This window comes from Lepidochelys kempii, chromosome 9 (assembly GCF_965140285.1).
Source record: "Lepidochelys kempii isolate rLepKem1 chromosome 9, rLepKem1.hap1, whole genome shotgun sequence".
NCBI classification, from domain to species: Eukaryota; Metazoa; Chordata; order Testudines; family Cheloniidae; genus Lepidochelys; species Lepidochelys kempii.
In genome coordinates this window covers 85,561,037-85,583,261 of record NC_136388.1, presented here as the reverse complement: position 1 = coordinate 85,583,261, position 22,225 = coordinate 85,561,037, and the positions used below count along the sequence as shown (strand labels likewise).

At 36.5% G+C, this 22,225-nt stretch overlaps 1 protein-coding gene across 5 annotated transcripts in view; it reads left to right on the top strand.

The window, feature by feature from the left end:
- The window catches only part of LOC140917763 (phosphatidylinositol-binding clathrin assembly protein), a 45,195-nt gene extending 23,397 nt beyond the window's left edge, over positions 1 to 21,798 (top strand). Inside the window, exons 9-21 of one of the 5 annotated variants that reach the window (XM_073361251.2) lie at positions 1,289 to 1,374; positions 3,926 to 4,049; positions 6,001 to 6,137; positions 6,677 to 6,780; positions 7,937 to 8,083; positions 10,562 to 10,672; positions 11,693 to 11,809; positions 11,918 to 11,948; positions 12,834 to 12,954; positions 18,189 to 18,212; positions 18,359 to 18,415; positions 18,692 to 18,799; positions 19,774 to 21,798. In XM_073361251.2, the coding sequence (XP_073217352.1) occupies positions 1,289 to 1,374; positions 3,926 to 4,049; positions 6,001 to 6,137; positions 6,677 to 6,780; positions 7,937 to 8,083; positions 10,562 to 10,672; positions 11,693 to 11,809; positions 11,918 to 11,948; positions 12,834 to 12,954; positions 18,189 to 18,212; positions 18,359 to 18,415; positions 18,692 to 18,799; positions 19,774 to 19,788 (1,182 nt within the window). In that variant the 3' untranslated portion in view covers positions 19,789 to 21,798. Of the gene's footprint in view, positions 1 to 1,288; positions 1,375 to 3,925; positions 4,050 to 6,000; positions 6,138 to 6,676; positions 6,781 to 7,891; positions 8,084 to 10,561; positions 10,673 to 11,692; positions 11,810 to 11,917; positions 11,949 to 12,833; positions 12,955 to 18,188; positions 18,213 to 18,358; positions 18,416 to 18,691; positions 18,800 to 19,773 lie in introns of all 5 variants that reach the window. The other 4 variants (XM_073361249.2, XM_073361250.2, XM_073361252.2 and 1 more) reach the window with 4 other exon arrangements.
- Positions 21,799 to 22,225: the final 427 nt, after the last annotated feature.

Below are 22,225 nucleotides of genomic sequence, written 5' to 3'. Positions count from 1 at the left end.
CTTAAAGGCAGGTTTATTTTCAAGGAGGTGTTCAAAAAGGCTAGGATCCTACCTAGCCACAAATAGGATCATCTGAAACATTGTTAAAGGTGTTAAACTGTGTCTCAGTCAGTGCTGAGGGGAAATGTCAAAAGACAAGGCTTTTAATCAGTGGCTGGCTACTTTTTCCTACATCTTACTAAAAACCAAATCAGCACTGGGTTTGAAGTGGTTTATTCTTCTACTTTATTAGCTTCTTGCTTCTGCTCATCCATTTGTCAGTAGTTCAGATGCCTCATTCACTCAATCTTAAGCACTTCAGAGAGAGATTAAGGTTTCCAGATATAGAAAGACTTTGTAAATTTATTTGCGGTATTTTAAACACATTTACTGATGTCTACTGTTGAGCTATTTCACTTTTTTAAAATGTCTGTTCTATGGAATTTTAAAACCTAGCTTTTTTCTAGGGATAGTAGAATGCTGAAGAAGTCTACTTTTAAAAAAAAAAATTAAGAACATTTCATGTATAATAGTTTTCAATCAGGACAAAAGCATCACCATATGGTCAGTTTTCATGTCTAGATTATAAGAACTGCTGGTTTCATGTGTTGATTTAGTTCACAGATGGATCTGAGAAAAGAGGGAGTGAATGTTAACTTTCCATAAAGATATGATCAGTGGTAAAGGAATAGCAATTAATAGTCTGTTAGTGTGAGTGCAGTAAAACTATTTTGATGCTACCAGTAAAGTGGTTAAGTGGATCTTACTTTAGTTTCTGAAAGGTAGTTAGTTCCGCATTGTACTGAGATAATTGCATTTGCTCACACTGGGGGCTTTTGGTTGTAAGGATTCATCATCTGATTTAAATTTGTTTATGGATTTCAGACAAATTAAAGTATATCCTGCCTTTTTGCTACTGTCGCTAGAGAATTAACACTTTCTGTAAGTGCTCTCACAGTTTTGGGGAGTGGTAATTAGAGCTGAGTATAATTAACTGACCTGCCTTGTTACTCAAGTGCTTAGCACAACTAATGCTGTTGCCAGAAAATTCCAATCTTTGCTTCTATACACATGCCCAGTTTGGGGGAACTTTTCTCTTTTCGTAGACCAGCGTTTAGTGATCATGTTTGCATATTTTGATTGAAAAGGGGATATTGCCAAAAAATGAATCTTACACTTGAACTCGATTTGCATGATCTAAAAAGAAATGCATAATTGTTTAGTTGGTGGATGGGGGAGTTAATCTGTACACAAGATGATGATAATGCATTGTTATCAAGCAGATGTTTTACAAGAACTTTAACTTTAGGCACCCAGCAGCTTGCTTGAGGCATTGGAGCAGCATTTGGCTTCTCTAGAGGGGAAAAAAACAAAAGAAGTCTCAGCTGCCAGCAGGTAAGCATCAGGTGGATCACAAAGATGTCTTAAATTTTAATTCTCTTTGTATTGAGGTATTTTGAGCATTGGTAAGTTTGAGGTCTTCCTTGAGATACTCTAGAAGTAAGTGAAAGGAAACCATTTGTTTTCCTTTTCTAGTAAGTGTGGAAAGCATAGACTAAAAGTTTTTTATTAATAGTGTTATTCTGTTAGAGGATATCACTTGAATGTACATTAAATGTTCTTATCTAGTGACAAAAACACATGACTTCACCTACATGCTTATCTTTGTGTCACCAAACTCCTTGTTAAACTGTGCATTTTAACACATACAACTGTAATAGCGAAGTGCTGAGCTGAGGCCACATGTAGTAGCTTTCCTCAAAATATTTTTACCTTATCTGTTAAAGTAGTCTGACAAGTCACAAGAGTTTTTCCACTGAATGCATCCGATGAAGTGAGCTGTAGCTCACGAAAGCTTATGCTCTAATAAATTTGTTAATCTCTAAGGTGCCACAAGTACTCCTTTTCTTTTTAAGAATTTAACTGGCTTTTAAAGTACACATATGCCTTCAATGCTTACTCTCTGGTGTGTATATTGCAGAATAAAAGTTCTTCTAAAGATGTATTAGTTGTGTCAATTAACGTTACTGTGTAAATTCCTTAACCCCAAAATATGGATTACCCTACTACCGTACTTATTTATTTTGCTCTCTTGTGGCATTGTGGTTGCTTAAAATAAGTTCTTAGAGGTTTCTGAACTGTTACTTCCTTTATGCTTGGTACTGAAAATTTCTTCAGAGAAACTTATAGTGGGTGGTGAAATATTTCCTAGTATCCTAAGGAGTTTCATGTAGTTTTGTTTAGAAACCCAATATTAGGAAAATTAGATACATATTTTTTCAATTAAAAAAACCACCACCACCTTGGAGTTTTTGAATGTTCCTCCTCAATGTTGGCAGCAGAAACCCTGTGGAATTGTCTTAATGTGCAGAATCAGAAACTGAAGCAGATTATTCTGTTTTAATTGTTCATGATGAATGAAGAACAAAAATAGATTTGTAAAGATTTTTAATTTCAGTAGTCTTTAAGGGGTGTTAAACACAGGTAAGGAGTCTTTTCTTATTTGATCTGTAACATCCCTTAATTCTATTTTTTTTCTTCCCTTCTTTTTTTCTTGAATTTGGAGAGAACAGGAATCAAGATGTCCTGAGCTCTAATCCAAATTCTGCCACTGACTTGTTCTATAGCCTTGAACACGTTACTTTGCAACTTGCAAAATCAGCAGTCGTATCTTACAGGGTATTGTGACTACCTAATATTTGTACAGTGCTTTGAGCATGCAAAATGCTAAGTGTTAAGTAATATTTATTCATGACATCACAATCATTGTCCTTCTTGTTGAGTATTAGATAAGACTGGTTCAGGACCTGGCAATACTCCTTCTGTATAGTATCCATCATGATAATTAAGAAATATAAGGACCCCATCATGGGATACACTTCCCAGTCCAAGCAGCAAGTTATTAGACCCAATCTGTTGAAGATATTAGCACTTTTGGCCTATGTCACCAACTTTTACTGTGCTAATCCCCGGTAACCAGCCTTCATAGAACAGCCACTAATCAGGAATGCCATGTTGCTTTTGCTGCACAGATAGGCAAGCCATACTTGCTACATATATGGCAGAAAAATCATGCTAATAGAATTTTGAATGGCTGACTACCTTCCCACCTTAAAATGGGGCATGTTATGGTGTTTCATACCACTGTCCCCATTTGGCTCCTTACCAAGGTGTGCTTTTTGGATGGGATGATGGCAAGTCCATTTATTCTTCCTAGTGAAAGATGTATTGTCACTTGAACGATGAGGTGAGGAAGAGCTGGGTATTGTTTTAGTTCCTTCACCAAAATATGCAACAATATGTACAATCAGTGTTTGTGATAGTTGGACAAAACACCCTTTTTTGGCATACCCCTTTTTTGAGAGATGAAATCAACGTAAATGTGCATATTTAGCAGAAAACCACGCTTCTGCATTGCGGCAGAGTCATCACTTGAGCCTCTTACATCAGTTTTTAACAAGTAGCTGGGAGGATTTGGCTCTACAGCATCAAGTGTGTGTGCATGCATGTGAGCTAGATAGATCCTTACAGATTTAAAAGTGCTGTTTCCCATGTCAGTATAAAATACTAACACATACCTGTTTATGTATGCCATTTGGAATTTTGTTCCACTTATTTAAAATATCATATTTACGACAGGTACATAAATTGTGTGGCAGAATCACAAACATCTATATGAAATTCTGTACCTGATTATTGATCTGATATCTCTTCAGCTGAAACTATGGAAGAACAATTAATTCTACACTTGTCCCCTTCTCTACCCTTGCCCCAAAATGTATAGTATTATGTGTTTTGCTGTTTTTCCTCACCAAAAGGTGATTGTATTTAGTGCTGAGTCCAGAGACAAATAGCATACTATCTATGAAGCATTTCAGGTGCCTTTTGGATGCAAATGAAAGGTCACAATTTAAAAAAATCATTCTCTGATGAAACTTTATTTTAGAGCAAGCACCCTATCCAGTGCTGTTTCCACACTTGCCAACACAGGAATGTCATTTAGCAAAATGGATGAGAAAGAGAAACAGCAAGCTTTGGAGGAAGAACAAGCTAGACTGCAAGCACTTAAGGTATTCTATCTTTTAAGGATTGGTGTTCCAAGACCCGATGCTTAAATATTTTGTGTGTGGAATCCTGGCCCCATTGAAGTCAGTGGAAACTTCCACTGACTTCAGTGGGACCAGGATTTCCCCTAAATGTGCATGGTAGCTTCCAGTAAATGGTGGCTCTTACTGTGATTGCATAACTTGATAACTAAAATCTGAACACTTTTTATTCACCTATACTTCTAAAATTGATTGGGTTTGCGTTTTGTCAGAATACATGTTGTCCACATAGGTTTTTATATTTAGGATGATTTAGCAAGTATAGCTCTAGGAAACCGATTCCTGTCCCCATAAGCAAGAATCCTGGGGCAACAGCCATATTACTACTCATAATGCTGCAGTGTGGACAGGACAATAGTCGACTCCCCTGTCCATGAAAATATAGAAAGGGGAAAGAGTTGATCTTGCAGCACAGTTTATTTTTCAGTCCCGGGGCACATCTGTGTCCTTTTTAAATTACAGTTTTTAAAGTAGTGTCCTGTCTCAGGAAAATGAGCTTGTTTTTTCTTTTCTTTCCCACCTCTCTCTTTTGGTTCCTTAAAGACTCTCTTCCTTTATTTGCCCTCTGTTACTTGCTCAGAGGCCCCCGGGGCAGCCTCCCACTATTGTTGGAGAACTGGACATTAGTCCTTCAAAATCCTATTTTTGTAGCAGATCCCTCTGGGGAATGTGGTGTAATATAGAGAGACATGGCTAGTATAGACATGTGGTTGGTGAGATTAAATGAGCTGATGAGTATCTTTGGGACATGTCTGTCTTATTGATGTTAATTAACCTTGGGGGCAAAAAAGGAGCACTTCTCTGTGCTTGGAATTTGCTATCAAGTTTGGTAGGACTTGTTGGCTGGTTTCCTGTATTTGAAGTCTAGGCTTGGTTGCTGGCTGACTGGGATAGATTTCCCTTTATATGGGAGAAGGGGGCAGGTTAAATTGTTGATATGGAGCAGATATCTTAATTTAAATGCAGAAATAAAATTTTGCTGGCAATTGGCTTTTAGAATTCTCCTAGTACTATCAATGTGTTTTTGGGTTTTTTTCTTCAAATAACTCTCATTTATTTTTCAAAATGCCAATTGACCTGCATAGAATTCCATTTACTTAAATAGGATTTTAAAAACAAACATGCACCCAAGCAGAGCTGTTGTCTGGAAAAGGAAAGAGGGGTAGACTACATGAAGTTTTCTAGGAACTTTGAACGCTGTCAAATTCAACAATGATGAACAGCTGTGTAAAAACCTAAAGTAGATAGTCATCAGAAATGTCTAGTACAAACAAGTTTTTGGAGAAGTGTATTCATAATCAGTTTGTCTCCACCCTATACAGGATAGGTTATAAAGATACACCTCTGTCTAGTGTTGGCTACCTGCTTGGCCTGGACCATAATATTTATTTTACTGACAAGGTTTTTCCATCGGTCCTGTAAAGTTTGTAATGTTCCAGAGGTTAGGAACCTCCCTGCAAGAGAAGTTAGTTCATTTTACTTTGCTTACATTACAAACATTTGCTAAGTAAAGCATATACATATCCTGCAGTGATAGGTGCTGTATAAATGCATGCCACAGTATACAATAAGCATGTACTATGGGACCAACAGCGTGAGCCAAGTATGGTGTGCTAGGTTCAAAACTAAACATACTGGCATTTGTTCGTTTTGTCAGATTCTTGACGTTTCAACATAATTTTGAGATTGTTTTAATAGAATCTCTTTAGAAAGCATAGAAAGCACCTCTTTCCCTTAATATTTCAGCTAGCTATATTTCAGTTTCTTGGGCATCCCAAAAGAATGTGTGATTGGTGTTAATCAAGCCTTTATTATTAAAAATCCTTCTTAAAAAATAGTACTTTTGAAGATTAAAGAGTTAAATTCTAGTACAGTTAAATTTTAATTAGTTTGTCTCTCTTAATTTATCTTTCAGGAGCAGCGGTTAAAAGAGATTTCTGTGGTATCAAATTCCACTTCTACATCAGCATCTCCAAGCACCTTATCAGGGAAAAGTGTGAATACCACTACAGCTGTTGACCTCTTTGCAGCACCAGCACCTACAACCAGTAGGTGAGGGACACTTTCTTCCCTAAGCACGTGTAAAACACTGCATTGGCTAATTGCCTGAAAAACTGAAAGGCGTAGATAAACTTCACAGAATATATTTCTCAAGAGTCAAAATCTTATGGCTGACTCTGAGATTTTCTTGATATTCAATTAGATACCAAACTGCAATGCTTCACTTTAATTTAAAAAAAAAAACAGTTATGTCCTGTAGAACCATTCTTGACCTTCGCTATGACTTCTAGAAAAGTAAACTTGGAAACATACGTATTTGCTCTGTAATTTTAATAGTCCAGTAAAATGAAATTGAATCTTTGAGGCTGTAGCAAACAAATATTTTGTGCATACCACATACTTTAAAAATTGCATTAAATGCATATTGGACATATTTTTAGCTAGGAATCGGGATGTGTGTGCAGAAACTTAAAACAAAAAACAAACTCCATTCTTGCTTAATCTGCTCAGGAAATTTAAATTGGATAACAGACCAAATGATGCTTTATAATTAACTTGTGTAGCTCGTATTTTTTTCTCTCTATTTTCAGCATGCCTAACCTATCCAGTGATCTTTTTGATCTTCAACCTGCATTTGTTCCAACTGTACAGAGTACTCCAGCTATAGCAACATCAGCAAGCAGTGCATGGGGAGGTAAGTCACTATTGTAGTTTAACAGAATAGATAATATTCTTAGTATCTGAGAATTCATCAGTTATCGTTGTCTTACTAAAACAAAAACTCACGTTGAAGGATTAAGTTGTATGTTCAGTTAACTGTCAGAAATCCAAATATTACTACTTACCTTGATAAGAGATGAATCTGGTCATCTTAGAGTTGACATTAAATTTAAATGCATTAAAAAGCATTGAATTCTGTATTTTAGAGAAATTACAAATGTTGTTCTGTTAAGGCAGAAAACAGATTTGGAGCACAGTTAACAAACTCCCATTTAAACTTGCAAACTTAAAAAAAAAATTATTTCTCTGAAAAGAAATATGTGAAATCTAGAGTTGGTTTTATTCTTTTACTGCAAACAATGGACTTGAGCATTCTTCTAGTAGATCCATAGTAACCACAGTATGGAATTAAAATTTAGATGACTGTTTTGGTGATAATGTGTGAAGTAGAATAGAGTACAGCTTGCTCCACTGCAGCTACAGCACTTGGCTTTGCAATGTTTGATGATGGTAAAAATTGATACTTCATGGTAAACCAAGCAAATTTAACTGGGAAAACACAGGGCCAAATTCTGTCCTTCCATGTGGATGCACATCTCTCATTAACTTAAGTTACTTCAACTTGCACACGCACAACTGTAATTGAATTACCTGAGGGAAGAATTTGTTAACTAACAAGATGCAGTTTTTATAAACACTTAAATAAGGAAATGTTGCCACCACTAAAACTGGTAGTATGTTAGTCAGTGGAGTTGTGAATGATCCTAGTGCCATTTGCCAAGTTCGGAGGCCCAGGAATGTGTGTCCATAGGTTAATGCCTTCTGGGAATTCTGTTCACAGGTGAGTAAATGTCCTTTTTCTTAACAGAATGATGTGAAAAACATCAGAATTAAATATTCTCCTTTGAGGCAAGGAAACTGGTATGAGTTTCAGTAAAACTGTCTGAGTTGGGCAGAACACCATGTGGGAAAACTTATAGCTAGAAATTCATTTCAAATAAGTTTGCTTAGCCCTAGTTCTGGGAAACTTTCATATTGTAATGTTCACTATCTCTGTGCTTCTCTGTGTGCTATTTGAACTCTAGATTCTCTTCTTTCCTTTTTTTATTACTTACTGCTATATCTGAAAGGTCCTTTCTCGTCCTCAAATGGTTGTGTTGGTTCTCCACCCCATCTGGACATCTTTGACATGAAGCCAGTTGAAGAAGCTGTAAAATCTACTATCCCTTTCGTCTCTTCCACCTTTACCTCCAAACAAACAGTGGAACAGTTTAGTGGTAAAACCTCCTCTAATTTCTTTCCAAATGGAGACAATAGTGATAGCAAACTGGGTTGCATAACTCTTCGTATGTTTCCAATCCATTCTAATATTGAAAATAGGTCTGTCAAGTGATTTAAAAAAAAATCATGTTTAATTGTGTAGTTAATAGCATTGTTAAATAATAATAGAATACCATTTATTTAAATATTTTTGGGTGTTTTCTACATTTTCAAATATATTGATTTCAGTTACAACACAGAATACAAAGGGTACAGTGCTCACTTTATATTTTTTGATTACAAGTATTTACTCTGTAAAAAAAAAAAACAAAAGAAATAGTATTTTTCAGTTCACCTAATACAAGTAGTGTAGTGCAATCTCTTAATCATGAAAGTTGAACTTAAAAATGTAGAATTTTATGTACAAAAAATGCATTCAAAATAAAACAATATAAAATTTTAGAGCCTGCAAGTCCACTCAGTCCTACTTCTTGTTCAGCCAGTCTCTCAGACAAACAAGTTTGTTTACATTTGCAGGAGATAATGCTGCCTGCTTCTTGTTTACAGTGTCACCTGAAAGTGAGAACAGTCATTTTCATGGCATTGTTGTAGCCAGCATTGCAAGATGTTTGTGCCAGATGCGCTAAAGATTCATATGTCCCTTCATGCTTCAACCACCATTCCAGGGGACATGCATCCATGTTGTTAATGGGTTCTGCTTGATAACAATCCAAATCAGTGTGGACCGATGCATGTTCATTTTCATTATCTGAGTCAGATGCCACCAGCAGAAGGCTGATTTTTCTTGTTTTGGTGCTTTTGGGTTCTGTAGTTTCTGCATCATAGTGTTAAAGTAAGACTTCTGAAAACATGCTCCACAGCTCGTCCCTCTCAGATTTTGGAAGGCACTTCAGATTCTTAAATCTTGGGTCGAGTGCTGTAGCTGTCTTTAGAAATCTCACATTGGTACCTTCTTTGCGTTTTGTGAAATCTGTAGTGAAAGTGTTCTTAAAACGAACAACGTGCTGGGTCATCATCCGAGACTGCAATAACATGAAATATATGGCAGAATGCAGGTAAAACAGAGCTGGGGACATACAATTCTCACCCAAGGAGTTCAGTCACAAAATTAATTAACACATTTTTTTTAATGAGCATCATCAGCATGGAAGCATGTCCTCTGGAATGGTGGCCATGAAGGGGCATACAAATGTTTAGCATATCTGGCATGTAAATACCTTGCAATGCCAGCTACAAAAGAGCCATGCAAATGCCTGTTCTCATTTTCTGGTGACATTGTAAATAGGAAGCAGGCACCATTATCTCCTATAAATGTAAACAAACTTGTTTGTCTTAGCGATTAGCTGAACAAGAAGTAGGACTGAGTGGACATGTAGGCTCTGAAGTTTTACATTATTTTGTTTTTGATTGCAGTTATGTAACAAAAAAAATCGACATTTGTAAGTTGCATTTCCATGACAAAGAGATTGCACTACAGTACTTGTATGAGGTGAATTGAAAAATACTATTTTATCATTTTTACGGTGCAAATATTTATAATAAAAATAATATACACTTTGATTTCAGTTACAACATGGAACACAATATATATGAAAATGTAGAAGAACATCCAAAATATTTAATAAATTTCATTTCATAGTCTATCGTTTAACAGTACGATTAAAACTGCGATTAATCGCGATTAATTTTTTTAGTTAATCATGTGAGTTAACCGCGATTAATTGACAGTCCTAATTAAAAACTGTTTTGGATTGCCATAATTTCAACCAAATGATTATATTTTAGTTTCAGATCTTGTAATGCAAGTAAATATTCATTTTTTAAATGTTGATTATATTTCTAGATTTGAAAGTATCTGGTTTATTTTTTTTTCTCTATGTGATGTGTTCAAGTATCTGAACATTTCTGCATTCATTGGTTTTTACTGCCTTTCTCTCAAAATTCCTTTGGACATCAATCTTTAAAATTCAGGAATGAACATATTAATTGACAGGTTTCAGAGTAGCAGCCGTGTTAGTCCTTATCCACAAAAAGAAAAGGAGGACTTGTGGCACCTTAGAGACTAACAGATTTATTTGAGCATAAGCTTTCGTGAACTACAGCACACTTCATCGGATGTAGCTCACAAAAGCTTATGCTCAAATAAATTTTAGTCTCTAAGGTGCCACAAGTCCTCCTTTTCTTTTTGCGTATTAATTGTGGTTTCCAGATTAGCTATATATTTGGTAGGTACTGGATTCTTCCTTTTTATTCTTGAAACAAAATTTCAAGTCTGTGGTAACAATTAACTTTCAGGGTTTTTGTTATTCTCTTTTCTCAAATCTAAATTTCCTTTCTTTCTTTTTTGCATGAAGATGAATTTAGTGGTCATAAGCCTACATACACTTGTGTGTTTTCCTTTGGCAATTGATGGTAACTTTTTGGACAGTACAGATGGCTTTACTGTGTATCTAATTTTTAAATTTATATTTTAGGATTTCCTCTTCATTCGGCTCCTCAGAGCACCACTTCTTCCATAATTAATGTGGATTTTGATGCTGTATTTGGAGGAAAGTCAACAGCAAATGAGTACAGGACTACAAGTGGTAAAAACTATCTTTATATTAACAAACTTAAGATGACTTCTGAGAATGCAAAACTGAACTTATAAATTGAACAAGGGTTTGGTAATTTAATAAATAATCACTTCCATAATAGCTAGCTTGTTTGAGTTCTACTTTAAAAATAGAATACTTAACTAGCTTTCATTCGTCTAAAACATTGTGTAATGTCTCTTCTCTTTTCCCCTCCCTCTCAAATGCAATTGTCCATTGTGGCCCACTGGATGTCTGTTAATGGGTAAGTTTATATATCAAACTGTTTTAAACACTTAAAGTTGAATTGTAGTGGTGTTGCATAAAAGCTGTCATCTTGTTAGTTCTGTTTGAAGCATGTTATGTTTATCTCAAACATGATTATTGTGTTTGCGGGATAAGACATGATATTTAGTTCTTGCAAACAGTTCCAAAATCCAGGTAAAGGTAATATAATGGATAACACATTCTGTGCGCAAATATTTTAATACAGTTTCTGCTGGTCATTAGTAGCTTGATATGTTCTTGAAAGATGAAGAGGTTATTTTTTACAATTTATATGCAAAAGTTATTAATAGTAACTTGCCCAAGGAAGTATCATGTTGCCATGCTTTTGTGACAGAACACTTTTAGATTATTTTGTAACACTCCTCTGTCAGGTAGCTTTTTTTCACTGAAAGTCAGGAATGGTTCAGCTTACGTATCTTTTGAGATCAAATTATCTTAGTGTAGGAGCTTTCTAAGATTCCTGCCTGTAACCCTTTAGATGAAACTCATACATGTTCTAGTATTTTATTAGAATTATACACAGAATTCAGAATGCCAAGGGGGAAAAAAAAATAAACCTAAATTTTGCTTACCCCTTGAATACCTCTTTGGCGTGTTAAAATTGTACCCAAACTACTGGTAGTGTCATATGAGAATAGTGCTTTCTGGAGAATGGAAGTTTTGTTTGTCTGTTTTCTGTATCAGCCAAAATGTGGTTGTTTTAATGACATCGTTTCTATGTTCTGTTTTCAGTTTTTATTCTAGAGGATGTATTACAACCAACAGTACCGACACAATGTCAGAGAGCCGTTCTAATCAATCAGCAGAGTGGAAAAATTTTAGCAAATGACCTTGATTCATCACTTGCTAACTTAGTAGGAAGTAAGTGTGAGGGTTTTTTTAAACTTATTTTTCCTTCTCTATTAAAGAGAACATATTTTGCTAATTAAACATGTTTTTTGGGGGGGGGTTATCTTTTTTTTGTTACAGATCTTGGCTTTGGAGGAACCCCTTCCAAAAAGTAAGATATTTTCTTTTTTGTACTCTTGACTAAGCTCTTAAAATTATGCAGTGTGAAAAGTAATGTTTTCTTTTTAAAATAATTCCTTGTCATAAAACCATGCTATAGACTAAGAAACATGATCCATCACTAAGATCTTTGGTTAACTAAGGTCTTTGTTCTGAATACCATCTACATTGATCAGGAAATCTTGTTATCAAAAACCATGTTCAAACATAATTGTGACTAATAGGGTTTCAACCATAATATGGACAGTTTCTAAATTGCATTTGATAGTAAGATTAATTAAATCACTGTAAGATGGAGAACTGTCATGTATCCAGTCCTTGTTTTTTTAAAAAAAAAAAAAAAATACTGTGTGAATTTAGAAAAAAGAAAGATGAGGATGAAGTAGCCTACTGGTTCAGTGGCATCCTTTTAAGTATCTAAATTAGACTTGGAGATTTGAGCAGCCTTGCTTGTTAATGTCAGATAAGGCATTATCTGAAACAAGTGAGCCACTGAATAAATAGCTCTGGCAAATCATTTTCTGTAACATGCTCTCTGAAAAACCATTGAGCTACATTGCATTAGATGGTGTTTAGAAAGTTTACATCTTATCTTGCTCCAAAAGCAGTGGAAACTGTCGTAAGAGCAAGAACACAGATCAGTGACAATTGGAATAAGTTAGCAGTGGAAATGAGATTTTCCTATATCAGAATCTGTGTAAATTTCTGGTGCCTACATGAGTTTTCATCTGTAGTAGTGTTCAGTTTTACATGTCCTCTGATTTTTAATTATCTGCTTATATAGAAATTCTTTTCAGTTTCCGGTCAAAGTTGTTATACTTTTATGCAAGAGCCTGTTAACTCTATGGGGAAGCTTAGTTCTGTAATTTCTTTTTAGGTCAGACATGCAGTGGAATCAGCCTACAGAGAAGAAACTTACTGGCGGAACAAACTGGCAGGCAAAAACAAGCACATCAACTACATGGAATCATGCCCCCATTCCTCCTGCTCCACATATGGTAAGTGGTGGTGTTCCATTTCTGACTTCAAATTGTGCACCATGAAAGTAAATACACTGCCTTTTCCACTGATACGAATTTTTTAAAAAAAGTACCAGAGGCTATTCCAATTGAGGGGGAGAATTGCCTATGGAGCAGCTCCACACTCAGTGACTTGAAGGGGAGTCAACTTTTTCTCCTCTGCCTCAGAAACTCCTGGTTTTTTGGGTTGTGCTGAGACTAGGATTGTGCAGTTAAAACTCTGTTCTTTTAAATTGTCTACAGATTCAAGAAGACCCACTGTATTGGTTTCCTTTGTTAATATATGAAAGGTCTATAAGGACTAGAAGCTTTTCTTAAATAAAAGCTTTGCAGCAAAAGAAACTGGTGAGCAAGTTCCCTGTTCACCAGGAAAAGTCTTCTAATTGCCAGTGGGGAGTGTATTTGTCAAGACTCAATGACAAGGGGAAAAACAATACCTGAAAATGACAGAAGTTGTAAATGATGTTTTGTTTCCGTTTTCACCTAAAAGTTTAGTAGTGATTGGACATCTAATATAGTGAATACCAATGAAAATGAGGTAGGATCAGAGGCTGAAATAGGGAAAGAACAAGTTCAAAATTATTTAGACAAGTTAGATGTCTTCCTGTCGCCAGGGCCTGATGAAATACATCATGGAATACTCAACTTGCTGACTTAAGAGTTATCTGAGCCATTAGCGATTCTCTTTGAATAGTCATGGAAGATGGGCAAGGTTCCAAAGAATTGGAAAAGGGCAAATATAGTGCCAATCTATAAAAAGGGAAATAAGGACAACCCAGGGAATTACAGACCAGTCAGCTTAACTTCAGTACCCGGAAAGATAATGGAGCAAATAAATAAGCCATCTATTCGCAGAAACTTAGAAGATAATAGGGTGATAAGTAACAGTCAGCATGGATTTGTCAAGAACAAATTGTGTCAAACCAACCTAATAGCTTTCTTTGGGGGCGGGGGAGGATAGCTTAGTGGTTGGAGCATTGGCCTGCTAAACCCAGGGTTGTGAGTTCAATCCTTGAGGGGGCCATCGGCGGGGGGGGATTGGGAATTGTGCCTGCTTTGAGCAGGGGGTTGGACCAGATGATCTCCTGAGGTCCCTTCCAACTCTGATATTCTATGATTTGACAGGGTAACAAGCCTTGTGGTTAGGGGAAATGGTATATGTGGTATATCTTGACTTTAGTAAGGCTTTTGATACTCTCACATGACCTTCTCATAAACAGACTCAGGAAATCCAACCTAGATGGAACCACTATAGGGTGGGTGCATAGCTGGCTGGAAAACCATTCCCAGAGAGTAGTTATCAGTGGTTCACAGTCAAAGCTGGAAGGGCATATCAAGGGATCAGTTCTGGATCTGTTCTGGGATCAGGGATCAGTTCTAGATCTGGCTCTATTCAATATCTTCATCAGTGATTTAGATAATGGCATAAAGAGTACACTTATAAAGTTTGTGGATGATACCAAGCTGGGCGGGGTTGCAAGTGCTTTGGAGGATAGGATGAAAATTCAAAATGATCTGGACAAACTGGAGAAATTGTCTGAAGTAAATACGATGAAATTCAATAAGGACAAATGCAAAATACTCCAATTAGGAAGGAACAATCAGTTGCACACATACAAAATGGGAAATGACTGTCTAGGATGGAGTACTTCCGAAAGGGATCTGGGGGGTCATAATGGATCACAAGCTAAATGAGTCAACAGTGTAACACTGTTGCAAAAAAAGCAAACCTCATTCTGGGATGTATTAGCAGGAGTGTTGGAAGCAAGACATGAGAAGTAATTCTTCTGCTCTACTCCACGCTGATAAGACCTCAACTGGAGTATTGTATCCAGTTCTGGGTGCCACATTTGGGGGTCCCTCAGGAAAAATGGGTGCCCCAGGGGCAGAAGCTCCTACGAGTTCCCCATGAGCCCTGGTATGTGCCGCAGAGGAAGAAGCTTTTGAGCTCAGGCTGCCTGGAGCCCTGGCAGGAGGACGGAGGCGGAAGCCCCGAGCTCTGGCTGGAAGGGGGGAGCCCTGATCCTCAGTTGGAGGGGTAGTGGTGAAGCTTCAGAGCCCGGGCTGCCCCAGCTTCAGCCGTCAGGTGCAAAAGCCCCCAGCCCGGCAGAAGCCATTGCAGGAGGAAGCCGTGCCTGGACCTAGAGCTGCAGGAGGAAGTTGCGGGGGGGAACTGAAGCCTGGAGGCCAGCTCCTGAACTGCTGCAGCGTGGAAGTGAGGGTATACCACCCTCATTTTTGCACTTCCTCTGGAGGTGGGTCTGATCTACCCACCAAGAGCAGCCATGCAGGGGAAGGACAACTCCTGTCTTTCTCTAGCATGGCCGCATTAGCAGGTTAGAGCTGGGCTCCGAGCAGCAGGAGAGCTCAGATTGCACAGGGTAGGGTTGATTTTGTGTGTCTGTGACATGGTTTTCACAGCCATGCAATTAGTAGGGCCCTACATCTGAAGTAAAATTGAAAAAACTGGGTTTGTTCATAAAGAGAAGAGGAGACTGAGAGGGAACACAAGTTTTCAAGTACATAAAAGTACATTGTGACAAGGAAGAGGGAGAAAAATTGTTCTCCTTAACCTGTAGGGATAGGACAAGAAGCAATGGGCTTAAATTGCAGCAAGAGCAGTTAAGCTTGGACATATTAGGAAAAACTTCCTAACTGTCAGGGTGGTTAAGCACTGGAATAAATTGCCTAGGGAGGTTGTGCAGTCTCCATCATTGGAGATTTTTAAGAACAGGTTAGAGACATGCCTAGGGATGTCTAGATGATAATTTTAATCCTGTCATGAGTACAGGGGACTTCACTAGATCTCTCGAGGTCCTTTCCAGTCCTATGATTCTATGACTTGCAGGAATATTAGCTATTGATTTTAGTATGCCTGCCTGCATACCATTGAAAAACTTACATTTAAGGGCATTTAAAAAAAAAAAATCTAGATTCCAGTTTTTCATTTTTGAGAAGGACAGAAATTAACAATGTTTGTTTGCTTTTTGGAGAGGGTACAGTTGTCTTAAGGTAAAACATATCTCACGGGATAGTTAGGTTTGTTAAGAAGGGACCTAGTCCATCTTGCTGCTGAATCCTGAGAGGACACATCTCACATGTAATAATTGCCATTCCCACTTGTTTTGTCCCTGTCAGGCTTCAACAGGGCTGTTTAACTACTTCATTGCTGATAATACTTTGCATTTTATAGTCGTCTTTGTGTAGTTCTTGGTATAGCACTCTGTCTTATTAAACCATCTCAAAGCACTTCAGTAATGAAACTTATTGTTGTCTAGGATGCATTAATTATTCAGATAAATACTAGAAATGTTTCTCACATGGCAATAAGCTGACTCACCACTGAGGAAATATGACTGCCAGAAATAAATCCCAAATAATTATAAATTGAAATATTCAGTTACAACTATGTTAAACCAATAGACGAAGAGCGGGAAGCACCCATAGGTTATATCTATCCCTCCTTGTTTAGACAAACTAATAAAATGAAGGGAACAATTAAATAGTTAGGACTGATCTTTAATTAAACTTGTCATCTGTTTCTGTTGCATCCATGGTTTAGAAACATAACTTCTGAGTTTCAACAAATCCCTTGAGAGTATGCAAGAGACATTGCGGCAAGGGTAGATTGGGAGAGGGGGATTTGACAGTTCACTGCTTCATTTAGTACATTTCTATGTTTTTAATGTATCATTTAAAGTTCTTTTTATTGAGTATTTGAAATACTTAGCCTGTATAGAAAAAATACAATTCCAGGTCTTGGATAAAATTTTCAAAAGGGCCTAACTCCCATCTTCAAGGTTCCTTATTTATTTAAATACTTCTGAAACTTGTGTGCCTTAAGCTGTTTTGGGGGGTTTGGGTATTAAGGAAAATGTTCTTGGGTTTATGTATTTTATGCCTCTTGCCTTTAATACATAGATTATACTCTTGGAAAGATGAGCAAATGCCAATTTTTGTCGGTTTATGGTTTGTTATGCCCAGCCTAAATCTGGTCAAGCTTTGTGACGGACTGTAAATCATCCAGTGGCTGAGGCAAAATAGCTATGCCAGAACTGAACAGTAAGTGGAAAGTCCTGAGTTAAACATTCCATAAAGCAACCCCCAAAAATTCAAGGAATAGTTCTAAGCATCTTCGTCATTCTCAGTAATAACTTCCTGTCAATATTCTGGATGTTCAACAAAAGATATGGAAAGATGCTATGGATCTATTAAAATCTGCAAAAGCCTGATTGTTGTAGAACCAATAATGGGAAATGTTCTTGGATTTATTCATTCTTGTCCTGAACATTTTAGGAACACAGAATATCTTCCTACCCTTGCATACAAATGTGCTAATTGTATCCTTGAAATAGCTGCCCTGGTTAAAGAAGTAGAACTAGAATGTTTATTTTAGTAAGTAAAACAATCAAAACCTATCAAATGGCCAAGGGGATTTGGAGAGCTACTGTGTGTTCCCCAAGCCCATGTACAAAACACATACTCTTTCATATCTGTCATGCAGATGGAATCTTCTAGTAGTGATTTTAATATCCACTATAACTTAACAACTGTTAATAGTGTGCACACTTCCCATTAGGTCACAATGGGACCACAAGACCATGGATGTAGCCCTGTGTAGAAATGAATCCCTAGATGGTTGTTCCTGGCACTGATTTCCTCTTCCCCTTGCTCCTGCTCTTCAGTCTCTGGGCTCACTTCAGACACCTGGTTCCTTATTGTAGGGCAGAAAACATATGGAAGCTGTCTTTAGGCTAAGAATCTTTTATGCTACTTGAGCATCCCTTCCTCTCCATTCCTCACTGCTTTTCATGAGTGATCGAGCCTTTCTTGCTCTCTTCTGTTCTCCTCCTCTTCTCCTAAAATAACTATACTGTGCCTGTTTCCTTAAGGTCTGAAAAGCAAATAAAGGTTTCAAATATGGCCTCTGTTATTAGCCTGAAACTAGTTATTCTTTGCATGTTAGAAAAGAAAAATTCTATCCAAGTTACATGGTACAGCCTGTTGAATTAGCTGCTTTTGCTTTTATAGCACACTGCATTATATTGTTTGTACATTTATCCATTCTAGTTAAAGACTATATTCTATTCACAATGAAAAGCATGGAGATAGCTAAATTTCAGTACTATATCATAACCCATTCCTGGGTTAAGTTGTCTGGTTTCAGTACCACTTCAATAATTTTCTGTCCTTATTCCTTTTTGGTATGCCAGAATGGAGTACATTATCCTGGATATGTAAGTTACTTTCTTGTAAACTTGTAACCTATTTTAAGTACTTTACAAAATATACCTTTATATTTTGTAAAGTCCCTTACTAAATGTTACTAGTAGAACTGTATTTTAGATAATTTCAAGCATTATTTTTCTTCTTGCTATTAAAGGTACCTGCTCCAATGACCTACCCAGTGACTACACCTCAAGTGCCTGTGTATGGAATGGTAAGGAGTTCATTGTTAACTGTATTTTCACACTTTTGTAAATGTTATTGTATATTTTAATTGTTTGCCATGTTTTAATATGCTAATTTGTTTGTGTAAAGAAAGGAGCATAAACCAACTAAAAGACCTGAGACTACATACCTGTTAGTTCTGTTGTGCTGATTTCCAGTATATAACATACAGCACAAAATATTAAATATGAAGTTTCCAAGATTAATTTGAGTTTAAAATACTTCTTTGATTAACTCTTTCCCTGTCTTTCTCTATACCTTACAGGTACCTCCTCAGATTGGTGCTGCTCCTTTAATGGCACCCCAGCCAATGATTTATACACAGCCAGGTCTCCGGCCAACTAATCCCTTTGCGCCTGTCCCTGGAACACAGGTAAACACTTTTTTTTTTAATTATTTTTTTCAATGTGAACTTAAAAGATTAAGGAAAAGTTCCAGTCTTGGGGAGTAAGGGAATGATTAAAAAAAAAATAATGCACTTCAGTGAACTATCCCAGCGTACACCGATGACCTCCTAGTGTGCCTTTAAAAAAGGCAAGTCCAGCTTTTGTTCATATTGTATAGGTCTCCAAGGTTTAATGCTGTTCAGAAAAAAATTGCCATAAAGATTTAACACTGCGATCTAAAAGGATACCTTAAATAATACAATGCTAAGTAAAACTGGACTTTCTTCCTTCCCAACCAGTGTTGCAATTCTGAACTCATTAGGGCTACAGCCATCTATTTCCATGCTTGTACGGGTTACTCTCATCTGTGTAGCAACTCGTTGTAGGCACTACAGCCTGGAGGGGAAGAAAGGGAGGAGGTAAATGAATGGAGAACAACTGAGCACAGGTTACTGGTCAACTTTGCTGTGAAAATCCTTGCCTAGAAACTTCAGGCGTAGGTGAGATGTGAGGGCAGTGTTTGGCTTCTAGGACTAGCCAGCCAGTCGTTCCCTGGATGAGTTCAGCCTTACACAACACAGCAGGCAATGAATTGATGTCTTCTGCTGGTTTGGGCCCACAGTTGGAATGATAAAATGTATAAAGACCACATTTTATGTGGGGAGAAGATTCTCATTAATTTATGTGCTCCATTGGGATAACATATATTCATGCTCAGCTGTGAATTTAACTCCATCTATTTGTATCATAACCCTAAATGTTTGCGTTTTGTGATTTTAAATAACTCTCCATAAGAAACCAAATAAGTAGTGCACTGTCTTCTACCTCACCCCCCCAAATAAATCCCGGTTGTCAAGTAACCAAGTTAACTGTTCTGCTTGTAAATACGTGAATTGATTCATTATTCTGTAGAAATAGTGCATTGAGTAAACAGACTTAAACTTTAATTTCTGTCTTACAGATACAGTTTATGTAGAGCAGCCAAAGCAGCAAGATACATTGACGACCAAATACTGGTAAAAAGAAGAGATTGAAAATTCAGTGTTCTCACAGTGCAGTCTTCAGCAGGGCATCCACTTTCCCTGTGTAATATAAAATTACTTCTAATTGCAATGCTTTAGGGATTCTTGTTTATAACAGTCACTATGGTATGGAATCATGTTTGTTCATTGGTTTTAGACTGTATGACTAGCTTCAGTAGAAAACCAAAATCTTTGAAGCTAAAGGTCATTTTAGAAGACGAGAAGAATCTGACTTTAAGGACCTATACCTTCTGAAGAGGGGCTTACTTACATAATAGCTTTGCAACTTTATTCATCAACAGATGGCCTGTAGAAAGTTGACTGAGGGCATAATATTTCTATTTATTTTATTTTCTCCCTAAACTGTGTGGCTGTTGTAATCAAGGCACAACTCAAATGAAGTTGAGCAATAAAACTTTCATATGCTCTAATAAAGTACTCTGATAGAGTAATGCTTGTATTATCATATAAAGCCAATATTGTGTGAAATCAGACAGCTTTCTCATATTAGAATAGCTTCTTATAATTCACAAATTTTATACTGTGAGTTTTAAATGCTGTGAATCAACTAACTATATATAAAAACAATTAATGGAAAACTGGTCCATTGGCATTATGACAGTGTGTTATATTGTCAACTAAGAGATTCAGACTTTGGCATAGGCTTGAGATCTGTCTCCAAGCAGGAGAAGATAGTAGTATGTTACAGAATAGCATGTGCAGCTTCCAAGTGATAGCTGCACTTCCTTACAGTATCTTTTGTGCACATAGCAGCGTCGTTCTTAGCTCTAGCAGGAGTTGCCTTTATGTCACAGTAGAACTGCAGACACATCCAGCAGCAGCAAATTGGAGGGATTAGCAAACCTTGTTGCTGACCACTAAAGAGGAGAAATGTCCACGTTTGAGTAGTTTGGCAGTTTTAAAAAAAAAAAAAAAAATCTTTTCGGACTAGGAATTATATTCAAGATATTGTCCAGCCCTTGACTATAGCTTTTGCCACTTGTTCAACAAATCCAGTCCTTACAAATTGCAAAAAAGTAATTATTTTTAAATGTGTAAATGTGTTAGCTTTTAAGTACATTTCTTTAATGCTGCAGTTTGTTTTTCTGTTGAATTTTCAAAATAGAAATCCTGTATTGCTTAAGAAATGTACATACATTTCTTTTACAATAAAAATCTTGCAAACCATTATCTAATCTATGAAAAATATTACTGCAGTTTAGCTACGCATATGCAAAAATGATTTCAAAAATTAAAGTTTCACTTTCATATTTATTGAATAAAATATTCCATAAAAATACCTTAGAATGTTGGATTAAAAAATACAGCCTGATCTTTCATATCTTCGAACACCTGAAGAATAAAAATGATAACATGAAAAAAGTATATAATTTGACATACATACAATTCAGAACATGTTTCCAGAACTTTAGTGGGAGAATAGAAGAAAAGGGAAAAGTGCTATTATATCATTTAAATCTCACTGTGGGATAATCTTAAACTGGGTCATCATAAAAGGAAAATAAGCGTCCTTGTTATTTACATCAGTATAGTAGTGACTGTCTTGTCTTGGGGCTGTTACGTTAGCAATAATATCATTAAGGGTAATTTACAGATGCCAACATGTCATTTAGTAATCTTGCCAAATTCTTCTAGAGCAAACCTTTGAAATACAGCACTTAAATTCTATAATACCCTTTTCTCTAGGTATCTTTTTGTTTGTTAATTTTGTGCCAAGAGTGTAAGGGGAAATATACTTATTTCATAAAAGAAATATACTTTTTGTCAAACGAAATGAGAATTTTTAAGTCCTTTTGACACATGTATTTGAAATTTGTAACCACTAACTTTCTGTGAAATTAAATGTTGCAAATGGAACAGATGTATTAAGCCAAAATTCTGGACATGTATTGGCAAAGATATAAACTGGACTAACATACAATGATTAAATATTGAAATTTGAATTTAAAGGCTTTTGGCTTTAATCCCCTCTTCCTGGGTTGACCAAAAATATTGTATAATTAGTTTTAAGCCAGTGAATTCTCCAGTGCACAGAGTGGCCCTCCACATGCTGGGGAAACATACCCATAACTTGAAGTGAGTCATAATGTTTCAAACTTTATTTGATATAGGGATGAATTCTATTGAGTTTACTCAGCCTTTAAAGATCTTGCTTCCAACAAATTCTTCTGTCTTAAATCCAGTTTAGATCAGTACCTGTGATAGACTAGTATGTGTTTTTTAAAATAGTTAAGCAGTAATGTTAATCCTCAGAGGTTTTGAACAGGTATTGTCTTGCACTGTAAAGTAAATATCAAGACTTTTTTTCCTGTAGCAGATTATTTTGTAGTACTGTTCAAATCCATTTTAAATTATATCCCTCTTACGATT